Source organism: Pyricularia oryzae, chromosome 3, assembly GCF_000002495.2.
Source record: "Pyricularia oryzae 70-15 chromosome 3, whole genome shotgun sequence".
NCBI classification, from domain to species: domain Eukaryota; kingdom Fungi; phylum Ascomycota; class Sordariomycetes; order Magnaporthales; family Pyriculariaceae; genus Pyricularia; species Pyricularia oryzae.
The window spans coordinates 5,719-29,719 of NC_017849.1; the positions used below are offsets into that span (position 1 = coordinate 5,719).

Sequence of the window (24,001 nt, forward strand, 5' to 3'; positions counted from 1 at the left end):
TCGTCCTCGTCGTCGTCCTCGCTAAACCCTTCCACCTTGAACGCACCCTCCAAATATCGGTTGCTGATCGCCACCACGATGTTGCGCCACGAAATGATATCGACCGCCGGACCCATAAACCGCTGCGTGTGCTGCTGCAACCGCCGCCTTATCCGGTCCGACTGCCATACCCCGTGCGCTTTGGCCGTGTGCACGATCGGTCCCTGCTCTTTAATGGCGTCCCTGACCCTGGTGCTTCTCGCGCCCTCCGCCTCGTTCTCGTCCTCGTCCTCGTCCTCGTCCTCGTCCCAATCGTCCTCCTCATCCTCGTCCTCGCTCTCTTCTGCCTTGCTAAACATCACCTTGTTCGCCCATAAAAACGCGCTTGCCTCGTCCCCTCCCTCCACCACCCCTTGAACCTGCTGCCAAAACGGCAACACCAACCACATATATTATATTAATAATAATCCCACCTCCCGCGGCACGAACCGGCTGACTGCCTTGGCCCTTTCCGTCGTCCGGATGTTCTTGTGGTACAACACCACAAAACTTATCAACCCGTTGTCCACGAAAACGTTTCGCGTCCCCCCACCGCCCGTATTCCACATCCGCAACCCGATAATCTCCGTCCCGCGTGCCGGCTGCCCGCCCGTAATGTGCATTAACAACAATATCTGCTCGCGGAACCGCTCCACCGACCGCTCGTACCGCCGCACTTGCTCGCCGCTGAACGGGGACGCTTTTGTACCTGCCCACGCCCGCTTCAACTCGATTTGCTGCGATATCTTGCCCATCAACCACGTTTTTCCGTCGACCGGCCACTCGTTACGCTCGTCCCGCAAAAACAAATACCCGTACGCCTCGTCGCTCTGGTCGTCGTGTAACCCCGCCCAATTAATCGCCGGAAATTGCTCGTGGTCCTGTCCCTCCGGCATTATTAACAACTCCGCCATAACCTCCCGCGCTTCCGCCACCATCCCGTGCACCATGTCGACCAACTGGCCCATGCCGAACTGGATTTTCCGGTACGTGATGGTGTCCCCCTTCCACGACACGAACCCCTCCGCCACCGTCGTGTTGCGGATCGCCATCCCGTACGCCTTGCGGTCGTATATCCACCCCATCGGCGACGATCGCCCCTGCGTGGTCGGCCGTACCATAAACCGCATTACCTTCTCGTGCGCCCGCCTGTCCATGCCCACGCATTGCTCGTTTGCCTCTTCTGCTTCCAACCCCTGCGCCTCCAACCGCTCCATTTCCTCGTCGTCTTCATACTTGATCTGGCTCGCCAACAATATCCGCGTCATCTTCATCACCGCCGAATATTTGGGCGTGTAATTCAACGGGCTCGCCCATCCTGCCATCGGTAACAACCCCATGACCGCCAACCCGCTAATCACTGCGTTCTCGTAACCCGTCCGCAATAATATCTGGTCCATTAACCCGACGACCGCGTCGACGCACAACCGATCCAACCGCTCCTCTTGTTCTTTCGTCGGCCTCCGCGTCTCTGCCAACTCTGCCGCCGCGTTTTCGAACGCGTCCCACCATTCCCCCTGCTGCAACGTCAACCGGTACGCCGGCCGCTCCTCGTCCTCCATCGCCTGGCTGCGGTGCATATAACAAATCACCTGCCGCATCACCTCGGTGTATTTTTTCCACGTTTCGGCTTCCATTTTGGCACTGAACCGCTTGTCGCTCCGCTTGTCGCCATCCTTCCGGTTGATCGTCTTCAACACGATGTCGTCGACCTCCCCCTGCAAAATCATCCTTTGCCCCTGCCGTGCTGCCCGGTGGAAACTTTGCCACATGGCCTCCAACGTCCGCTCCTTTTCTTTGATTGGGTCGATTAACGCCATTATTTTCATGCGGCTGAACCCGCGCAAATGCCGCGACCAACCCACCTCCTGGACCCACAAATTCGGCTCCAACTTCTCGTTGGCCATCTCGACCCTGTCGTGGTAAATCCTTTCCATCGCACACATCTTTTCCTGGCCCAATTTGACTGCCTTGCTGATAATGTCGTCGATTGTCGCCACGGCTCGTACCGGCGGGTCATCCGTCGTGGCCCGCGGCCGTTCGACCTCGAACCAACTGCTTGCTTGCCGGTTCTTAAAAAACCGCTGTAATCGCACGCCCGTACGCCACGGCAACTGTGCCGCGACTTGCTTCCCTCCTCTGGTCCGCGGGTTTTGCCATGCATGCTTGGATCTGTAATGGTCGCGCATACTATTCTCTTGCCGGCAAACCCACCCGCATTCCGCGCATCCAAAACCGTCCCGTTGTGCCGGCCGCAACAACGGAATCTCTGGGCACGTCGGCGGGGGGAACGCGAACTCGCGCAATGCGTTATGGTCCTGGTAAATATTCGGCAACTGGCCGACTGCTGCTGCAATCTTTCTTGCTTGGTCTGGCCGCATCTTATGGCTGGTACCGCGTAAATGCGGCTCGACCTCGGTTGCTGCGTTGGCAAATTGGCATTGGGTACAAATTACCACCTTATATTTGCTTACCCAAACGTACGGTCGAATGTCTACCATTCTGTCGTTGTGTTGGTTCGGTTGGCATTAATATTGATCAAATGCTGGACTCGTCTTCTGTTGGACTCGTCTTCACCTTTTGTTACCGCGACCCTGCGTTTCGATTTTTTTAATGGGCCCTGCTACGCTGCATGTAACCTTGACGCGTCCGTCGCCCTCGTCGTTTGAAACGTTTTGGGTTGGCCTGCTATACCCTAACCCGTCCTTCATCCTCGTCGTTGCCCTGACCTGCGATACCCTAACCCGTCCGTCCTCGTCGTTGCCCTGGCCTGCTGTACCCTAACCCGTCCTTCATCCTCGTCGTTGCCTGCTGTACCCTAACCCGTCCTTCATCCTCGCCGTCTGTTGCGTTGGCCTGCTCGTAACCCTGACTCGTCCACCCCCAATCCGTCACCCCATCAATATTAATAATACAATCTTAAACCACGTACAACTCCCGCATTTCTGCTCCAAATCAATCGTCCTTTTGCTTGATTGTGCATGGCGCCTGAATCTATCGCTGGTTCAAATTTTGAAGCGATACGATCAAAAAAAGTCAATGCTTCGTAACCCTCTAGTAAATCCAATGCTTCGTACCCCCTGCCATCATCCCTGCAGCCTTGGCGTCCACACAAAATCCATTGCTTCGTTCAACGAAACAATCAGGTATTACTGGTTAGGTATTACTGGTTAGGTATTACTGGTTAGGCCAGATTAAAAGCATTTATAGCAAAAACCATTCAATCTGGTTGGCGTACAACGGGGTTATGGCCGGTAAACTTGGTTAAACCACTTTTAAGCCCTTTTTTGTTAGAAAATAGCAACGCCAACGTTATAAAAGATAAAAACAACGGTTTGCAAAGGGATAAAACACCGGAAAGCCCAGCCCAAAAAATTAACGACCCGTCTTTACTTATTTGGAAAACCCCTAAAACGACCCGAGATATCCGACTTCAACTGCAAAAACTTTCCCAATCCAACAAAACCAACGCTACTTCACGTCTTTTATTTGCAAAAGTCCAAAAAAGCTTCGAAGCCAAAGATACCCTTTTGGCTAGCGCCCAGCAAAAAATCAGCTTATTGGAAGCACAACTGGAGGCAATACGGCCGGTTAAAAGGAGGAGGGTGGTTCCGGATCCAAACGAGCTTTTGGTTAACAAACAGAACATTATTGGATTGCAGGAAAATGATATAGAAAATTTGGAACCTTTAGCTGATGAAGAAGAGGTTAATGAACCGGAGAAGCGTGAAAACGATTGTATTTTTGTCCGTTGATAATTTTATATTTAAATCAGTTTATAAAAGTAGGCATTTCGTTGTTAGATTTTCAGGGTGCCGAACAGGGGGGGTGCCGAACAGGGGGTACGCAACGTTACTGTTTGACGAAACGCACTGTAGGAAGGTAAGGTACCTGCATGGTTGTAATTTACATAGTAGCGATTCGTTGTTAAATAGCCACACCCTTGAATTTGTAATTATTAACTCTCACCGGCGCCTCATGCTTGGCAATCAAATGCGCGAGTCGGGCTAGGTAAGCTGCGTCATCTTTGTAATGCAAAAAGAAAAAAAAAAGAAAAAAAAGAATAATCCCCAAAACAAGCAAGGAAAGTCAGTCGGAAGCAAATCGGGAGACCGAGTATTAATACTCGACGATACAAATTGTAGAATAGCCGTATCAAAATAGCCCAGCTTGTCAAGCACTACCCCGGTTGGGCTGTAATGCATATTTATTTAGACCGTCATTTTCTAGGCATTCCCTGGTTTTTAATTAATTTGTTAAGTAAAAGTTGTATTGAATACTACAATAGCACATGAACTATTACTAAATAGAAATACAAAAAGAAAATAAATATATTAAGAGCTAAATCATATTGTCCTTTTGGAAAGTTGTTATTGCTAGTTGGCGCGTAAATGTTGAAATTACCTTGTATATGTTTTAATGCAATTAACAATATATAAATGATAATATTTGGTTTTAACCATGTTATAGCCGCTGTTATACCGATATCGGCATCGCGTAAGTGGACATTTGCCAACCCAAATGAAGCGCTCGGTGACTATATCTATGGCCGCAGTACGATGATCTCAAGGTTAAATTAAAATGGCGTGGGGTTTATGCAGTCAGCCCAGCTATGCACCCATCCCTCACTACCACCATCTGCACTATTCAATGACTGCCCAGTGTCACTCCATCCACTCGCTATGTCATGATTTCCTTTCAAGATATGCCTCGTGATTTGCCTTGCCAAGCCAGTGTCTTGTCACTCGCCCCGTCTTCTTCAGACGTCCCCTCCCGCCGGCTTCTCTTGGCTCCTCGCAGCGCTCAGCCACCCCTTGTGAGGTTCGGCTGTTCATTTTAGCATTCCCTCGAGATTTAACACGCGCCAATCCCGTGCGGGACCTGAGAATCTCGGAACTTACTCGCTGGTCTTGTTCACCGGCAGTGTCGGCTGCCCTGAAATACGTACGCCGTTGAATCTCTTGTGCACTCAAAGGACCAACAGTGATTGAAGTTTTGTCTTGTTTCGCCAAAACATTAGCAGGGGTTCCTCGCCGGCAAATTCAAGAACGTAAATACGCACGGAAACGCTGCTCAATTCTCCCGGGTGCTTTCCATTCAAGTAGGGACAGAGGGTGTCTCCATCAATGTACACCGAGCCGCTCCTGCTCAATACGTAAATCTAGCCCATTGTAAAATCAGTTTCGTCGAAATTATAAATGTTGGATGCCGTATCCAGCGTTGATATTGGCCACCATTTAAGAACACGCGTATAACGTGTTCAAATTCTCGCAAAGGGTCCTTGGGAAATTTTAAATGCAACAAAAACGTATTTTTAATGTTGTGCGTCGTTTAACAAGGCGAAAAAACCCATTGTTCGCCAACCGGTCGCGTGACCCATGGAGCGAGAATAGGTCGGCCATTGCGGCCATATTAGCGATTTGAGGCGAAAACCTTTGCGACTCCAAATCCAATACAAATCGAACTATTGGTTCTTTTTCAGCTTTGGTTCCTTTTCGCGGTCCGGACCATTGGTCAGCCAAAGGGAAACGTCCCGCCATTCTGCGTCGAAGCGTCGTTGGAGACATATTCGAGGTAATGCAGTTTTTCAAATCCAAGATTATGAGTTAATTATGGCTCATTTAGAGCAAGATCAAGTTCCGCTTCACTCTTTTGGGATGCCGTGACGAATGGGGAAAAACAAGTGTCGAAAAAGCAAGGTGGCGTTGGGCCAGAAAGTGGCCCGCATACTGATGCAGTGATGAGCCACATTACCTATTTGGCAAGCGACTTGCAACGTGCTTTCTACCGAAAATGAACAACTTTGTTTGTTAATAGTCTAGCAACCGCGGAGACAGTAAAGCGTGATTGGACTAATTAGTTCAAAGGAAAAAGGTTACTAAGTCATTTCGGAAGCCGTGACAAGACTGGTGACACTGGTCTGGAACAGCGTCAAGCTGCATTCTGTGACCTCTCCAACTCTTCAAGCGGCGCGAGTTTGTCCTGGATCTAGATCCTGTGTACCCAAGGATGATGCCATGCTTCGCCGGGGTAAAGACGGATCTCGGGATCCCAACAAAGAACTTTGCGGATAAAGTCCAGAGACAGGGTTCTGGACTCGCATTTGAGTGGCCATATTGATTCGAGAGTGAATGAGGGTGGAGGCGATGCAACTAGACCATTCCATTTGCCGTTCTCGTCCCAGTATTTGAGCGAACCTTTGCTATTTTGAAGGAATTCTCGCGGCGGTGGGCCGAGGAGGCCAACCATTAGAGACGAGTGGCGCGCCTCGTCGAGGTCTTCACCGGCACCGGCATAGTGGCTGAAAAAGCTTTTGGTATCTAGCATCCGCCATACCTAGATTTTGTGGGCACTAGATAATCACGGCTGGTAACCAAAACCTAGCTCAACTAAAGAGAAAGACTTGAAAAAGTAAAAAAAAAAAATAATCACATACCGTTATACCAAGACACCACATATCTACCGGGTAACTCCATAGCATATCGAGTATCACAAGTTCTAGTGGCCGGTGATTTTCTGGCACTAGAGGAAGATCATGTTGAGGGTTGTCGTTTACGCAGATCTGTGCGCTGTTGAGATCACATAAAACCAGGGATGCTTTTTCCGTGAATAATACGTCGAGAGACATACATTACACGGCTGTCTTTTGCGATTTTCCTCGCTCGCTGGTCAGAGTTAGCGATGTTTCGCTTACACAAGACTGGAAAGTAAGAGAGACAGCGAATTGGGGTCAAACGTACACCATGTCTCTGCAAAGCCATGTCGTTGATGTCGACCCGTGACCAAACTTTGGTACGATCTGATATCGTTCACGCAGTACATCCCCAATGCGAATGGGATGACACACGGTGGAGTCATAGTACGAAAGCGTCTCCTCTTTGAGACCTGCTGATGAATCTATCTCGTATTAAACATTTCTCGACCCCTATTATATTTCTGTGACGGATGCGTGCCTTTTGCACGGACCCCGGATGATATTTAATATCGGGAGTAACACGTAATATATACTATATTTTTACGGAGCGGAAGGTTTAGACCTTTTTCAGTTTCTCGTCCTCAACGTTAATAATAACTTCGTTAAACACCTAAAGGCTTTGTAATTACTAATTTGTTCAATAAGGATTATATCCGCCATTTTATTACAATTTGGGTTTCTTCTTCAAACTGATCATCGCTCTTGGAAGCGGTAGCTAGCAGTGTGATAGCAAATCTAACCTTTAAAGATGTGGCTGGCCTGTTGTCTTGAGGAACCATGTCGACTTGGCTCGCTCTCCCCAACAGTTACTATGTGCTCTGTATTTGCGCAACAAAACCAGAAACACACAAACTAAGTATTTGAGGTTGTACGAACCATGTACATTATGAATGACTGATTATTACAAAGCCGGGGGCAGCAAGAGCGAGCGATGTACATCCGAGATAGCACAATGTAAGGGATGTATATTTGATAGGTCATTTATCGATTTGGGAAATGTTTCGTGGCCTCCTGCATGCTTGACGATGTACCTGTCATCTGCCAATACAGGCTGATAATATAAATACCTAGGTACCTCCCTCCCTGTAGATAACGTCCAATTAAGGCGCAGGCGGCCCAACTTGCCGGGGAAACTGCCGCCTATTTCGAATTGGTCAAGTGTGATCATGTGACGAACCCGTAGGTGTCCTTGTGTCTGCGTCACGTCCTACCAAATCCATCGATCATCGTTGACTGATCAATTCCACAAGCATTCTCAAAATGCTGCCAGTGCGACGTTTTAGGGCCACTCGATTTTTCCCCATTCGTTTGGCAATTCCTTGTTCAACTAGCCGTCGCGTTACATGCGCTAACCTTCGTGTCTCGGTTTCGCCCATCGGGTTCCCCCCGACGATGGCCTCGTCCAATTCAGCGTCCTCGAGGCGATGCTCTCCCTCCAACGACATGATGAGAAATTGTTTGAAGCCACTGAAATTTCCACAAACAGGGCTTAAATTGCCGAATGTAGTAGAGCATAGCTAATTCTCATTACAAAGTAAGCTATTTACATAGTTTAATTCCTTTCAAGACGAACGTTGCAATCTTCGTCCAGGTGTACAGTAGCAACTGTCTGACCCTGAACAACTATTTCAAAAGAACTGTTACGTGGCTTATTCGTCCAATGATATCTCTGGTTGTTAATCATAATATCCACTGGGCAACCGTCCTCGGCCGCAACACCGAGGGTTTGAATGGCGATAAGGCCAAAAGCAAAAAAGGCAGTTTGAAAATGCATTGTGATGGCGATTGTGTCCTATAAATGTCTTAGCGATTAAACGATAGTAAATCAAGCGGTAAAACTATTACCTTGGAAATATAAGCTATAGAAACTGTTTTGTAAGTGAGGAAGAGAACTTTTTGTTGGACTTTCTAGTCAGGAGACAGATATTGGACTGGCTGAAATGGCTTGATGTGTTCTTGAAAAGTGAACATCAAAATAACATTATGTTTCCATTGCACCTTTTATATATTTACTTCAACTTATAGTTTTTATGACAAGTATATACTTGTTTTACTCTATAACTGCTATATATAGTCTATTTCATTATGCAATCAGTTGTACTGCTTTCGTCTTTTTCATGCTGGGTATTATTAGTAAAAGTATAATGTAAACGAAGATTAACTCTCAAAAACATGCAGCAATGTAAGTCTAGGCCCAGGGTCTTATAAACTAGTCCAAATAATTCCTAGTTGCAAATATGAGAATTTATGTAATATATAAATACACTGCCAAAATAATAATTTAAACGAGAGCTTGAAGTTTTATATTTTACTACTATAATGATTACTTATTTGCTGTCAATGGCATGAATAACGAAGTACTGAATTAATATATTTTAATACGTCTTCGAGGCTCAGACCCGCGGCTTAGTAAATTTGGGTTAGAACCCTGTCGCGGGCTATTTTGAGAAAAAGTCATGCCTTTTCGTTGAAAGAAATTCGCTCTCATCGTCGCCTGTACTTTTCGAGCAGGGGTTGAATTCCGCCGCAGGGCCAGCCCACTCTCTACCCTGAAGAATTCAAGGACAAAGTCCACAGCAGGTATCCAAACACTCAAGCTGAGAGTTGGCGGGTCGAACATATTCCAAGCTTTTTGGGTGGCATGTTGCGAGTGTAAAGATTTGGCTTTAAATCTGGGAAAGTAAGCCAAATTAACGCATGAAAAAAAACAGGCATACTGGAACCAAATCGTATTCCAAGTGCTTAAAAGCTCCCAGGGTATAATGCCATAGACAAACGTCGGCTAGGCGCCACTCTTCCACTCCTGGCAGTTTAAGGCAAACTCGTTCTCGTATGCCGTTAGACTGGCCAGGTAATCCTTCTTTTCAAAATGCATAAACTTAAAGTCTACTATGTGCTCGGCCATAGGTGTATCGACCTATGTTACTTTTAATTGGAGCAAGAATTCACTGGGAGTTAATTTCTTTTTTTTTTCTTTTTGCAAGAAGCTTCTGCCAACGAAGCAGTCCTTCCAGCAGTCCAGAAGATCCTTCAGAGGACATGAATCCAAACTCTACCCAGAAATGGTCAACTCGCAGTCTTCTGAGCTGTTCTGCGGTTCATCCACCGGGATTTGTCTGTTCAAGAAACTTGACCTAGAGTAGCATGCCCTTTGACCGTTCAACTACCTGCGTTGCTATCTTGTGCCGCATCACAGCTTTTAAATTACAGAGCTTGGAGCTGATGATCTACTCGGAGAACGGTCTGGTGTTTGTGTCCGTATTTTTGGTTGAAACTTGATATTTTCAGCTTAAGCAAATCAGGCTCATGAACGGGATGGGGTTGCACCCCAGGAATCTCCTAATATTTAATATACCTCTACCAAGCCCCAAGACATGAGATTCCGTAGGAGAAGCTCCCGGGGTATACTGTCACCATACTGAGCTATACTGACGATGGTTACGTACTTATCGAACCCGTAAATTACAAAAGCGCAACCCGGTACACCAGAGCCAACGGTGACAAACAGCTCCCACAGTCCCAGAGTGACAATACGCGAGACTGATTGCGCGGTTCCAGCATGCCGTTAGAAATAAACCTGTGAAAGCCTTTTTCTTGTCGAACATTTGTGAAATCCATGACTTAATAATTTGATAGGGAATCCGGGTTAGCTGCTTATTAGTAACACAAAAGAAGAAGGATGACGGTGGTGGAATCGTCTCTAAAAAATGCTTCATAATCTGGGCTGACATGGACGTTTTTTTAGATCCCGCAGGGCCATGGATCCACGGCAGTTATGGAGTGGAGTCCTCGATTGGCACCCATGTTTAGAACTGTTCCAAACAGCAGTTGAATATACTGCTTCAGCTTGTTTTCTAATGGTTGCGAGTGTATTCGTCCAGATTGGCGTTAGTGAGCCGATTTTAAAGGAGCTGGACAGGTTCAAAGACCACCTTTTCATCCTGTTTTCCTGCTCTATGCCCCAAAGGCCAAAACCAGCAGATACAAATTAGCCAAACCTTTGGCATTGGAATGTACAGATATCAAAGCACTGAAAACCTTATTGGTAGATGTCACTCCACTGTTACGATCAAGGTATCGGGGTAACCTGTTCTTAGGGTAAAGTACAGTGGGTTAAAGCAACTGAGCGTCTAATTGGGTAACTGGGGTTTTCAATAACTGGGGGTGAAATTATAATCGTTCTCAAATAAATATTAAGGTTAACTAAAATTTGATTGCTGCTAAATAATCCTAAAATCGAATCTATTTATATGGTAATAAACGTGCTTTATATAAATTATATTCCGAATATAATTTTTTTTAATTTGTCACAAATTGCAAAAATTATTTCCTTTAATTTGTTATAATCCCTTAATAATTATTGAAATTACTTTTTTAACAATTACGTAAATTACGTAATTCTTGTTTATATAATCCTTTTTTTGCCGGTCGGTGATTTTTTTGGGCGGGTATCTGTTACGATCAAGGTATCGGGGTAACCTGTTCTTAGGGTAAAGTACAGTGGGTTGAAGCAACTGAGCGTCTGACTGGGTAACTGGGGTTCTCAATGACTGGGGGTGAAGTTATGATCGTTCTCAAGTAAGTATTGAGGTTAACTAGAGTTTGATTGCTGCTAAGCAATCCTAGAATCGAATCTATCTACACGGTAATGAGCGTGCTTTATATAGTCCGTTGTCCCTGGTAGTGATATGTTTGCTATGTCGGATATGTTGGTGAGCGGTTATATCACTCCTATCACTTGCTATGGGTGCTATGTGATTCTTGGCACCTATCAGTCATAGCACCCTCCTCTGGTCACGTGCGGTCACGTGACCCTTTCCATATGTAATCCTCTTTCTGTCGGTCGGTACCATCCTTGGTTAATTGTCGTCAGGAGGGGTGTGACCCCACCTGGCCTTTCTGGTACCGGCCCAACTGTCTGGTCGTAACAGTATCGTTAAAAGGGGTATAACCCCACCTGGCCTCCCTGGTACCGGCCCAATTATCTGGTCGTAATATTAAATTTCCTTTTTTTTGGCCAAATCCCTTTGGCCTTTAAATAATCCGTATTTTTTTAATCCCTGTTCTGGTTTTCCTTCCTTTCTGGCTAATTTTTTTGCGCCATATTTAATTATATAACCAAACCAAAATCTGGTCGTTCGTCGACAGAACGTCGCCACGCCTTTTTTTTTATTGTCGACGGATTGTCACGGGCAGGCAGGGCGGACAGGTAGGTGCGGGCGATCAGGTAACAGGACAGAGTATATTGGCTATCTAGTCTTCCAGGTACAGGGTAGCAGGTGGTTGTTGACGAAGACGTAGCTCGAGGAGCTACATATCGGAGACTGCAGAGATTTCGCGTAGATATACGCGCGCGAGGCGCTCGGCCCTCGCGCCTTCACGTGACAGGGGTCATGACTAAGCGACAGCCCAGTGGCTGTCCTTCAGGTCTGTGACAGGGCGTCTAATTAATATATTACGCGTATTTGGTCCAGCCCGAAAACGCCCAATTAATATATTACGCGCGTTCGGTCCAACCAAACGCGCCGGTAATTGGGAAATTTTAATTTATTCCCAATTAAAAAACGTCCAATTAAAATATTTCGCGCATTTGGTTTAATTAAACGCGCCGGTAATTGGAAAATTTTGTTTATTTTTTAACCGGGGACGTCCAATTAACGGTTTTCGCGTATTTGGTCCAATTTGAAAACGTTTAATTAACGTATTACGCGTATTTAATTTAATTCGAAAACGCCCAATTAATATACCGCGCGCGTTCGGTCCAATTTTACGCGCCCGGCCGTAAATATTTTTATTTTTATATTTGGTTATATCGAACGATTTCTTTTTTCCAAAATAAAAACCGGATTTGCAAATTCGGTTCCAATTCGAAAATATCCAATTAACGTACCGCGCGTATTCGGTTTTGTTAATAACAATGGTGCTAACAGGGGATATAGGGGTAAACCCTAGGTGCGGCGTGGTAAATAACCAGTGCTAAAAGCGCTGAATAATAGGTAGAAATGCACTATAATTTTGGTACTGATAAATAATTGGTTGGGGGAGATTTTGCTTTATTTCCCTTACATACTCTCCGACATCGAAGTGGGGGTCCGCACGCCAGAAAAGGTTCCGGTGCCGCGAATGAATTTCCGAAAAACTAATTTGTAACGTTGAGCTCCACATCTCCGACCCCCCTAAAGTCCGGCCCCTAAAAATATCTACTCAGCCACGTCAACCCTTTGTTTTATTTTATAAATATCTAGACGAATTTTTCACTTTAGAACTTGATTTTTGAAGATTCTTGCTCCAAACCTTCCAATGAAACAGTACACTGAAAATCAGCCTCTTGCTGCCATTTCTGACATAAGAAATGGCAAATCAGTTCACAAAACCTCGCAAAAATGGGGTATTCCTCGGAGTACCCTTCACGATCGTTTAAAGGGGGCCCAGTCAATTCAACAAGCGAAAAGATTTTGTCAAAGGCTTTCACAGGAGCAGGAAACCTATTTGGCAGATTGGGTACTTGCGCAGGCCGCGTTAGGCCTTCCGCCAACGCATCAAGAACTACGCTATTTTGCGGAACGAATTCTTCAGGCCGCCGGAGAAAGAAAAAGCCTTGGGAAACATTGGGTTAGCCGTTTTATAGCCCGATATCCAATTTTGAAAACCCAAAGACCCCGGCGAATAGAAAATGCCCGGGTTAATGGGGCTACAACCGAGGTAATTAAATCTTGGTGGTCCTATTTGAAAAATCCCGTTGTCGATACTATAAAACCGGCCAACCGTTGGAATATGGACGAAACAGGTATAATGGAAGGCAAAGGATCTAATGGCCTGGTGTTAGGGCGTAATAAAATCCGGCCATTACAGCGAAAAGAGCCTGGAACGCGGGGTTGGACGAGCATAATCGAATGTGTATCAGCTACGGGGGCTGTTATACCTCCCCTCGTTATATTTAAGGGGAAAAACGTACAGCAACAATGGTTTCCAGTGTCACGGGCTGGCAGGGCGGACAGGTAGGTGCGGGCGATCAGGTAACAGGACAGAGTATATTGGCTATCTAGTCTTCCAGGTACGGGGTAGCAGGTGGTTGTTGACGAAGACGTAGCTCGAGGAGCTACATATCGGAGACTGCAGAGATTTCGCGTAGATATACGCGCGCGAGGCGCTCGGCCCTCGCGCCTTCACGTGACAGGGGTCATGACTAAGCGACAGCCCAGTGGCTGTCCTTCAGGTCTGTGACAGTATTCCCCCCTTCCAGGCCGAGCTCCGTCACGGCCGGGGCCCGGGCTTATGGGGGTATCGACGGTGGAAATTCTTTACCAATTGAGCAGCGTTTTCCAGGTAATCGGCAGGTTCAGTCGTGGGTTCGCTATATCCAGCCCAACGGACGATATATTTCAGCCGGCGGCCTCCTCGGCCGCGGGTTTCCCAAAAGGAGTCGAGGATCTCTTCGACTTCGTATTCTCTCTCACCTTCCACTTCCAAATGGGGTGGCGGTGCAGGTTGTTGGCCCGGCAGGGGCTCAACGTCAGCAGGTTTTAGTCGGTTTATATTGAAAACAGGGTGTACTCTCATAGACGACGGCAGGTCCAAACGGTAGGCGTACGGGCTAATCACTTCAGAAATTCGGAAGGGTCCCAAGTTCTTCCAATCCAGTTTCTTCTGCGGGCGGGCGGTCTGGATGTTCCGTGCGTCTAACCACACATATTGGCCGACGGTAAGCCGGCGGGCCGGGGTACGGTGTCGGTTCGCCTGTTCTTCGTAACGGGCTTGGGCGGCGGTCATTTCGGCGCGGGCTTGTTCCAGAATGGCTTCCATTCGGGCGGCTAGCTTTTCGGCATCCCGCTGGGCGGGCAAAGGCTGGTTCAGGGGTACCGGCTCGAATCCCATGCGGGGATGGAATCCGTAAGTCGCGTAAAACGGGGAGGTTCCGGTGGTCTCGGACTTGTGGGAGTTGGCTGTGAATTCGGCGAGGGGAAGCCAACTTTCCCAATCATCTTGCAGGTAGGCCACATAAGCTCTCAAATATTGTTCCAGGGACGCGTTAAAACGCTCGGTCTGTCCGTCAGTCTCGGGGTGGTGAGCAGTGGATAGCAGGCTGTCGATTTTCAAACGGGTTGTCAGGTGTTTCCAAAACTTCGACACGAATTGGGTGCCTCTATCCGAAACTATCGTCAGGGGCAACCCGTGTAGTTTCCATACGTGGTGTAGGTACAGGTTGGCGGTGTCCTCGGCATTGCAGGTCCCTTTACAAGGGACGAAGTGTCTCATCTTAGTCAGGCGGTCTACGACCACTAGGATGGCGTCGTGGCCGTTGCTTTGCGGCAAATGTGTGATAAAATCCATCGACAGGTGTTGCCATGAGCGTTCAGGAGTGGGCAGGGGTCGCAGGAGGCCCTGGTGGCCTTCGCGGGACGGGTTGATTCGGCGGCAGGTCTGGCATTTCTTTACCCATAATGATACGTAATGTAGCATTCCGGGCCAGTAATATTCTCGGGACAGCAGGTCGTAGGTTTTTGCTTTGCCGGGGTGACCGGCGACGGGGGAGTCGTGGCAGCGGCGCAGGATCTCGGCTTTCAGATTATTCGAATCGGGTACGTACAGTCTATTGCGGTAATACAAATAGCCGGATTGTTCTTCGCATTCGGCCAGTTGCAGCTTGGGGTGGCGGTCGGCGCCTGTCCTCAACGCTTCTAGGGCAGATTGCGTTATCGGGTCGGATTCGTATCCGGCGTCTAGTAGCTCTATCAGGTGTCTTGGCAATAGGGGTTTGTTTTGGCGGATTATGGGTTGTAACCGGGTGGGGCGGGCAGGTAAATTGTGTTCTTTCAGTACGACTTGTGTTTGGTGCTTAAGTCGTTCATCCCCCTCCTCAGGCATATCCTCTGACCTCCTGGTTAGTGCGTCGGGCTTCGCTCCTTGTTTCCCGGGTCGGTAGGTGATACGGAAATTAAATCTTGACAGGAATTCGGCCCATCGGGCTTGTCGGCGGTTGAGCATTTTCGTCGTCGTGAAATATTCCAGGTGGCGGTGGTCCGTAATTACTTGGACCGGGGACGACGTCCCTTCGAGTTCCGGGCGCCATTCTTCAAAACAGCGGATAATGGCTAGCAATTCTTTGTCGTAAATCTCGTAATTGCATTCGGTAGCTGTGTGTTTTTTCGAAAAGAACGCGACGGGGCGGAGTATTCCGTCGTCGCCGTATTGTGACAATATTCCCGCAGAAACATAATCGGAAGCGTCGGTCTCCAGGATCACATCCTTTTCCCAATCGAAGTGCGCCAGTACGGGGGCTTCGGTAAACTTTCTCTTCAGCAGTCGGAAGGCGGTTTCGCAGGCGCTATTCCATTCGAATGCGACGTCTTTCTTGGTCAATCTCGTCAAAGGGGCTACGATCTTTGAGAAATCTCGGATAAAGCGCCGGTAAAAGTTGCCAAACCCCAAAAATGCTTGTACGTCAGTAAGCTTTTTGGGTGTTTGCCAGTCCAGGACAGCGGTGATTTTTTCAGGGTCCATTTTTACGCCTTCGACGCCGACCAGCAGGCCCAGGAACTTGGTTTCCGTCACGAAGAATTCGCACTTCGCGGCGTTGGCGTATAGCCCGGCTTTCCTCAGGGCTTCCAGTACGAGTTTCAAATGTTCTTCGTGTTCTGTTCGGGTGCGGCTATAAATCAAAATGTCGTCCAGGTAGGCTGTACAAAATACGTCTAAGTATTCGCGCAGGGAGTCGTTTATATATCTCTGGAACGTCGCGGGGGCTCCCGTTAGCCCGAAAGGCATGACTAGGCTCTCGTATAAGCCGAATCTCGTGCGGAATGCCGTCAGGTATTCTTCCCCCTTTTTAATCCGAATATTGTTAAAAGCGGAAACGATATCGATTTTCGAGAAGAATTTCATGCCGGCCAGGTTGTTCAGGGTCTCTCGGACTAGCGGCAGCGGGTAACGGTCTTTTACGGTAATGTTATTCAGCGCGCGGTAATCCACGCAAAACCTCAACCCTCCTCCCTGCTTCTTCACGAACAAAACGGGCGAGGCGACGGATGACGAACTGGGTCTGATAAACCCTTTTTTCAACTCTGCGGTCAGCCATTCCTTAAGGGCTATCAGCTCTTCGCGGGACATGGCGTACAGGGGGCCGAACGGCGGCGTTTTTCCTTCTATAAGCGGGATATGGTGGTCGGACGGTCGGTGTGGGGGCAGCTTCTCGGCTTCTTGCGGGGAAAATACGTCCGCGAATTCCCGGATTGTTTCGGGCAGGGTCGGCCCGTTCCTATTTTGGGGGTCGGCGGCTAGGACCTCATCAATCTGTTTCAAGGTTACGGCGTACAGTCGGCAGGATCGGCGGCGGGCGTACATGCTCGCGGCTTGCAGGGAGATAGGGGCGATATCCATTTCGCGGAGGGACGGCGGTCGGTCAGCCTGGTACTGGGGGCGGCTTTTTTTTGGTACGGCGTGTAAAGCTTTAACCTTCTCCGGTTTGTCGGGCATATTGCAGTGTCGGCGGCAATAGTCGCTGTCAAACGTAATAACGTGTGACGCGAATCCAATCGTTGGGTCGTGCTGCTTTAGCCAAGGCATTCCTAACACAATGGGGTAATGGGCTAGCTGTGTAACGAAAAACAGCGCGTTTTTCTGGATGTGGTCCTTGATTCTCAATTGTCCTCGGACATAATGGGTGCACTTCCCACTTTCGGCGGTCCTTCCGTCGAATACTTCGATGTCGAATGGGTTTCGCAGCGGATACATTTGTAGTTGGCGTTCTTCGGCCCATCCTTGGTCGAGGAAGCATTTTCCTTCCGCACCGCAATCGGTGAGGGCATAGGTTGGGAGGTTTTGGCCCCCCACTGTCAGTTCGGCAGGCAGGATCATCAGGTCGGATCGTTGGTTATATTCCTCTTCAACGGGGAACCCGTGAACGGCGGCGGCAGAGATGCGGATCGCCGGCGGTCTATGCGCGGCCTTGGCGGCCTGGGGGCGACTTATCCCAGGCGGGCTCCGTTTTTCGAACTTCGGCTGCTGGAGCGGCTGGCGTCCGAGCCGCGGCGGGGGTTTTTAGGGAGTTTGGTTTGTATTTGGCGCGGGGACCTGGACCTGGACCTGGATCGTTCGATTCCGGCCTGGTGCAGCCGCGTGCGGCGGGTATCCGGTTCTGGGCATTTGGCAACAAAATGTTCTTGGGATCCACAGCGGTAGCATAGCATATTTTCTTTGCGGTTGTGGCGGCGTTGGCTGCTTAGGTCCATGGGGTCGTTAAACGGAAATTCCGCGTTTGGCTTGGGGGCGGCCCGCGGTATGTCGGTTTGGGTCCGGGGGGCCGCGCGCGCGGGGGGCGCTGCGGTCCGAGGGGTACGTGTCTGTCTGTTTTTATACTGCTGGTGCTGGCGGTAGCGGTTATCCAAGCTTTGCAGGTGTCGGGTAAATTCGTGGTACTGGCGGGATGGGGCGGGGTTGTGGAGGAGCATGTCCTGGAGCTCTTCCGATATTCCCTGGAATAGAAGAGGGGGGAGGGCATCCTCCGGCATTTCTCCTTCCAGAGACAGGCGTTGGAACTCCGACAGATACTCGGCGAAATCTACGTTCCGCTGCTTCAGGGCGTATAATTTGTTTTGTGCGTTTTGGACGTGGTCGGGGTCCCCGAATGCCTCCTCTAGGTATTGGAGGAGATCCGTATAATCTCCGAATTGGGGTGTGCCTCCGACCATTTTGGGCAGGATCAGGTTGTACGCTTTACCGGACAGTCGACCGGCTACATAAATCAGGCGTGATTCGGGGTTGGGGAAGCGGTCTTTGTTTGAGGTCATTTTCCCCCGGATTTGGGTGGCGAAGCGGCGGAGGTCGGAGCGGGCGCCCGTAAATTTATCGGGGTCTGGAAGTCGTTCAGAAAGGCGGGCGGAGGCGGGATGTTCGGAAGCAGGCGGCGGAGTCGTTCCCATAGGAGTAACCATAAGGGGTTCAACAGGCGTGTTGGTAGTTGGGGCGGGGGTGGTTATGTGTACCGTGGGTAGCGTTACGGTCCGAACTTCCTTCAGTTCGGACCGTGTTTTCTCTAATTCGGCGAAAGCGGCATCCCGGGAGGTTATGGCGGAGGCCTTTTCCATGGCCATGGCCAGAATGTCGGCCTGCGCCTTGTCGCGGACACGGTCCGTTTCGGCGCGGGCGCGTTGGGTCTCGGCTTCCTGCATTTCTAGGCAGGAGTTCAGGCGGACGTTGCTATCGTGCAATAGTTGCAGCTTTTGGTAGGAATCGGAGATGTAAGACACCCATTGTTCAGGGTGTCCTTGTAGGTGTTCGATCAGTTCCTCGGTCGAATCGGTTAAGATCGGGGGTTGCAGTGACGCAGGCATCGCGGGCACCTAATGAAGGAGCTACGTAATGTCACGGGCAGGCAGGGCGGACAGGTAGGTGCGGGCGATCAGGTAACAGGACAGAGTATATTGGCTATCTAGTCTTCCAGGTACGGGGTAGCAGGTGGTTGTTGACGAAGACGTAGCTCGAGGAGCTACATATCGGAGACTGCAGAGATTTCGCGTAGATATACGCGCGCGAGGCGCTCGGCCCTCGCGCCTTCACGTGACAGGGGTCATGACTAAGCGACAGCCCAGTGGCTGTCCTTCAGGTCTGTGACACGACCAGTCTTTACTTATTTGGAAAACCCCTAAAACGACCCGAGATATTCGACTTCAACTACAGGAAATTTCCCGGTCCGAAAAAAGTAACGCCACTTCACGGCTTTTGTTTGCAAAAGTCCAAAAAAGCTTCGAAACCAAGGATATCTTATTGGCTGAAGCTCAGCAAAAAATCAGTTTGTTAAAAGCAAAATTGGAGGCGGTACGGCCGGTCAAAAGGAAAAGGGTGATTCCGGATCCCAACGAGCTTTTGGTCAGCAAAAAAAACGTTTATGAAGCACAGGAAAATAATAGGGACTGTTTAGAAGCTTTGAACGATGGAGAAGAGGTTAGCGAACCGGGAGAGCCTGACAATGATTGTATTATTGTGCGTTGATAGGTTTACATTTAAATCGGTTTATAAAAGGGGTATTTCGTCGTTACATTTTTCAAGGGGGCCGGACTTTAGGGGGGTCGGAGATGTGGAGCCCAACGTTATGGGTTTTTGAAAAAACACCCTCATTTGCATACAAACCATCTCTGGGTTTGCATTTAAACGTTGACTTGGTGAAATTTTCAACCCGGTACAGGGTAGCTGACTCGCAGGTGCAGGGTGGGTATTAAACCCGGTACAGGGTAGCTAACCCCACTCGCTGACCTTTAAATTGCATTCCTGCATTAACAAAGTAACGGAATTCCACCATTCCCCACTCCACTTCGGCACTAAATAAAATTGGCTATATACAAATAAAAGTGGGCTTATTACATGCAAAATAATGCATATAATTAACAGGTTTAATTCGAAAATATCCAATTAACGTACCGCGCGCGTTCGGTCCAATTTTATACGCCCGACCGTAAATATTTTTATTTTTATATTTAATTACGTCGAACGATTTTTTTTTTTTAAAAATAAAAACCGGATTTGCGAATTTGGTCCCAATTTTAAAACGCCCAATTAATTTATTTCGCGTTTTCGGTCGCCGAAAAAATTTTGGTTTTATATAAAATATATATTTTAATTTGCGCCGCGTCGCCGTTATTTTTACCCGTTTGCGGCGTTTTTTTTTTATTTTTCGATCCGCGCGCGCCCAATAAACGACGGCCGCGCGTTTGTTTCGTCGCAAAAACGCCCGGGAAATTTTGCGTTTTACGGTTGCGCGTTCGGTTTGGCGCCGGCGCGCCGGACCTTTATTTATGGGGAACGGCGGGGCGGTGGGGCGGGAGGGGAGCCAATAAAGGGCCCGCGCGCCGCGCGCTAAAACCAGAATCGAATGGCGGCCAGGTTTTTTTTATCCCCTGTTGGTTTATATAATAAACGTTTCGGTCCAAAAGCGCGCCATGTTTTTTGGACGATTTAATTGGCCAAAAAACCACGTAATTAGTATGGTGTATGGAGCGGTCGGTCCACCTCGCGAAACAAATGTGGTTTAGTTTGAGCATTGAAATTAAAGGGGATTTTAGTCGGACCTTTGAAATTAGGTCCGGATACAGCTTTGCCAGCCCGACTAGCTAAGCACCAATATTTGTTACTATTATGCTTCAGGCCTGGATATTCCTCCATCGCACCGCAAGAGTTCACTTTATCTTCGTTCAAGATGCCGGGAGCTACCGACTCCCTTAATGATGCCATTTGCAGGTTCTTGGAGGTAGGGACGTCATCCTGTAGGACAGAATGCGACGAGTATGCGTGCCAAAATTGCGGCGGAGAGCGCAAACCCAACTATCACCAAGGCATTCGTAGCTACATTGTCATTGCGGGGCCGAGTAGCAACAAGATTGTTCAGTTCCGCGAAAAGACCGCACTGCTGGATATGAGATCTCTCGCTCCAGCAAAAGAGATTCACCTAGATCTCGTCTCCAGCTGTTCGGAGCTCGGATGGATCGGCGAGACAAAGGGACAACAACTTGCAGTGTATATATGAGGTGGATAGGCTTCCTGGAGAGAATTATATCACGGCTTCCATGTCTTTCAATAGTGAACAGCACATGCGTACAGTGACTAGCCTGGCAAGGTTCGTCGAACATGAGACTACTTGCTTCCTCTGCTTCTCCTGGTGTCGCTGAATGGCATCATTGATGTGTAGGTTTTTCGCGCAGTCGTGGCTAAAAGGCATGCCAAAAGATCCAAACTTGATTGACGTACGTGCCGTCAGCGCCGAATGCCACGCCAGATTGGAATACCTAGCTGGTGGCTTACCCGAGCGATTTATCCCTATAATCACCCAAGTGCAAGCCACCTTGCCAGCCCTTCTCGACGGAACCTGTCCGGTGGTCCTTACACACAGCGACTTGAATCAGATGAACATTCTGGTCGATCCCGTGAAAGGAAACATTACAGCCGTTGTTGACTGGGCTGGGACAAGCTGCCTGCCTTTTGGCTTTACTCTCTACGCACTAGAGCACGCCCTAGGGAGATACTGTACGCCTTTTCACGCTGACTTCACGGGGATGTTGGGGGTTTGTGACCCGGACGGGCGTGATCTTCGAGAACTTGATGCGTTCCTATTTGAACAAACGACTTGATCCGCCTACTGATTGGCATCGAGTGTAGGAACGCGTGAGATAAATACTTGATACAGCTTGCTTCTTCTTCAAGCCACGTTAAAATATGTGAGTCTCTTTTTTCTCGGGAATAAAATCATGGTGTGTAACGATATTTTATCAGGCCTTCGTGTCTGAAGCTCTGGCCGTCACATATATAGCCCTGAAGGAAACGATTGGAAAGGCCAGTGCCCATGGCACCACTAGATTACGACCGCGCAAAATTTACGGCGGGTTTAATAATTATAAATACGGCAAGGAAAACTATGACGTAAACGGCCCCCCCCTCCCCCACGGATAATTACCGATATAATGAAATGATGATTTACGAAACGTTGAAATTAGAGAGATCTGCTAATTCCGATTGTTAAAACTTTCCTCTATTCGGGGAGACTTCCTGGGATACCCCCAACAGATATTTGTTACAACAAGGGGTGCACAAGTCATCGTTTCCCCACCATACTGGGGAAACGGGAAACGGAAAGTGGGAAGTGGGAAAGTTTAAATCCAATAGCCCCTTACAGGCGGGTTCGATCGCAGGTCGGTAGCCCCTTTAATTCGTGTATAAAGAAAGTAGTGCTCCTCGGCTGTTTGCCCATCATCTTCGTGCTCCTACAGCACCAGCTGAGCAAAATCAACCGACTGTGTTAACATCTTAGCCATTTACCGCCACAGCATTCTGCTTTTTTCCTCACAACCATGCAGTTTTCTACCATTCTTTCCCTCGTTTGCTTCGGCGCGAGCACCGCGGTTCTGGCCGCTGGAGTCCCTGCAATCCAAGCACGAGGGGATATCCCGTTCTGCCAGGCCAACCACCCGTCCAGCCACTGTACCTCCACGGAAGCTTGCGAGCAGGCTGTAAGAGATCCCCTTTCAACTCGGCTCATGGCAGTTACGAACAGCAGCGATATAATGCGACATGGGACTAACGTAATATAGTGCGGAGGAGCTGCTCAGACCTCGGGCTGCAGCAGCCTGTGCGTCTGCGTCTGCAGCGATGGAAGGAAGCTGTAAATCAGACACTGGCCTGTCCATTTGGAGCTTTAGGAGGGGGAAGAGAAATAAAGCCCTGATTATGTACAATTAGCAGGAGACACGAACTATGGCGAGCGTGTTAGGGATACCCATCCTTCAATAAAAGAGGGTAAACAAATCATATGACTGTCCGTTTAAACTTTAATCCCTCGCTTCGAACATGCAGATCATGCAACCTGGTTTGACATTCGTACGTTCTGAAACTCGGGTACCCAAAAGGGAATGGTCAGTGTATTAATTGTAGAACCACGCGGTAGTGACGCGCGACTCAAGCAGGTGTCTTGGCGAGTACTTCCAGGCATACAGCGGTAACGTTGAGCTCCACATCTCCGACCCCCCTAAAGTCCGGCCCCTAAAAATATCTACTCAGCCACGTCAACCCTTTGTTTTATTTTATAAATATCTAGACGAATTTTTCACTTTAGAACTTGATTTTTGAAGATTCTTGCTCCAAACCTTCCAATGAAACAGTACACTGAAAATCAGCTTCTTGCTGCCATTTCTGACATAAGAAATGGCAAATCAGTTCACAAAACCTCGCAAAAATGGGGTATTCCTCGGAGTACCCTTCACGATCGTTTAAAGGGGGCCCAGTCAATTCAACAAGCGAAAAGATTTTGTCAAAGGCTTTCACAGGAGCAGGAAACCTATTTGGCAGATTGGGTACTTGCGCAGGCCGCGTTAGGCCTTCCGCCAACGCATCAAGAACTACGCTATTTTGCGGAACGAATTCTTCAGGCCGCCGGAGAAAGAAAAAGCCTTGGGAAACATTGGGTTAGCCGTTTTATAGCCCGATATCCAATTTTGAAAACCCAAAGACCCCGGCGAATAGAAAATGCCCGGGTTAATGGGGCTACAACCGAGGTAATTAAATCTTGGTGGTCCTATTTGAAAAATCCCGTTGTCGATACTATAAAACCGGCCAACCGTTGGAATATGGACGAAACAGGTATAATGGAAGGCAAAGGATCTAATGGCCTGGTGTTAGGGCGTAATAAAATCCGGCCATTACAGCGAAAAGAGCCTGGAACGCGGGGTTGGACGAGCATAATCGAATGTGTATCAGCTACGGGGGCTGTTATACCTCCCCTCGTTATATTTAAGGGGAAAAACGTACAGCAACAATGGTTTCCAGCTGATTTAAGTCCTTTCGATACCTGGCAATTTCATGCAACCGAAAACGGGTGGACAAATAATGAAACAGGTATCGAATGGTTAAAAAAGGTGTTTATTCCGTATACCCAACCTTTAACCCCTGAAAAGCGGTTATTAGTTCTGGATGGCCATGGATCACATATAACGGACGAATTTATGCTTCTTTGCTTGCAAAACAATATTC

At 48.4% G+C, this 24,001-nt stretch overlaps 5 protein-coding genes across 5 annotated transcripts; 3 read left to right on the plus strand and 2 right to left on the minus strand.

Annotated features, from left to right (window-relative positions):
- Positions 1–6,006: 6,006 nt before the first annotated feature.
- MGG_09064 (uncharacterized protein) lies at positions 6,007–6,779 on the minus strand (the record flags this gene model as incomplete). The annotated part of the gene is made up of 4 exons (XM_003711116.1): positions 6,007–6,354; positions 6,455–6,587; positions 6,649–6,683; positions 6,759–6,779. 4 exons carry the CDS (start codon positions 6,777–6,779, stop codon positions 6,007–6,009), a joined length of 537 nt encoding a protein of 178 aa, XP_003711164.1.
- A 1,886-nt stretch (positions 6,780–8,665) lies between these two features.
- On the plus strand, positions 8,666–9,425 carry MGG_16582 (uncharacterized protein; the record flags this gene model as incomplete). Its single annotated transcript, XM_003711117.1, has 3 exons — positions 8,666–8,675; positions 9,005–9,173; positions 9,401–9,425. The coding sequence occupies 3 exons, from the start codon at positions 8,666–8,668 to the stop codon at positions 9,423–9,425; spliced, it is 204 nt and encodes a 67-aa protein (XP_003711165.1).
- A 414-nt stretch (positions 9,426–9,839) lies between these two features.
- MGG_16583 (uncharacterized protein) lies at positions 9,840–10,098 on the minus strand (the record flags this gene model as incomplete). The annotated part of the gene is made up of 2 exons (XM_003711118.1): positions 9,840–10,033; positions 10,071–10,098. 2 exons carry the CDS (start codon positions 10,096–10,098, stop codon positions 9,840–9,842), a joined length of 222 nt encoding a protein of 73 aa, XP_003711166.1.
- Positions 10,099–20,681: 10,583 nt separating this feature from the next.
- On the plus strand, positions 20,682–21,765 carry MGG_16584 (uncharacterized protein; the record flags this gene model as incomplete). The annotated part of the gene is made up of 5 exons (XM_003711119.1): positions 20,682–20,998; positions 21,063–21,098; positions 21,171–21,543; positions 21,666–21,696; positions 21,752–21,765. 5 exons carry the CDS (start codon positions 20,682–20,684, stop codon positions 21,763–21,765), a joined length of 771 nt encoding a protein of 256 aa, XP_003711167.1.
- A 489-nt stretch (positions 21,766–22,254) lies between these two features.
- Positions 22,255–22,793, plus strand: MGG_16585 (uncharacterized protein). The gene is made up of 2 exons (XM_003711120.1): positions 22,255–22,485; positions 22,567–22,793. Exons 1-2 carry the CDS (start codon positions 22,327–22,329, stop codon positions 22,639–22,641), a joined length of 234 nt encoding a protein of 77 aa, XP_003711168.1. The 5' UTR covers positions 22,255–22,326; the 3' UTR covers positions 22,642–22,793.
- Positions 22,794–24,001: the final 1,208 nt, after the last annotated feature.

Coding starts and splice junctions, on each gene's coding strand:
- MGG_16585 (XM_003711120.1), top strand. CDS start 22,327: ATGCAGTTTTCTACCATTCTTTCCCTCGTTTGCTTCGGCGCGAGCACC. Junction 22,486..22,566: donor CGGAAGCTTGCGAGCAGGCT/GTAAGAGATCCC, acceptor AACGTAATATAG/TGCGGAGGAGCTGCTCAGAC.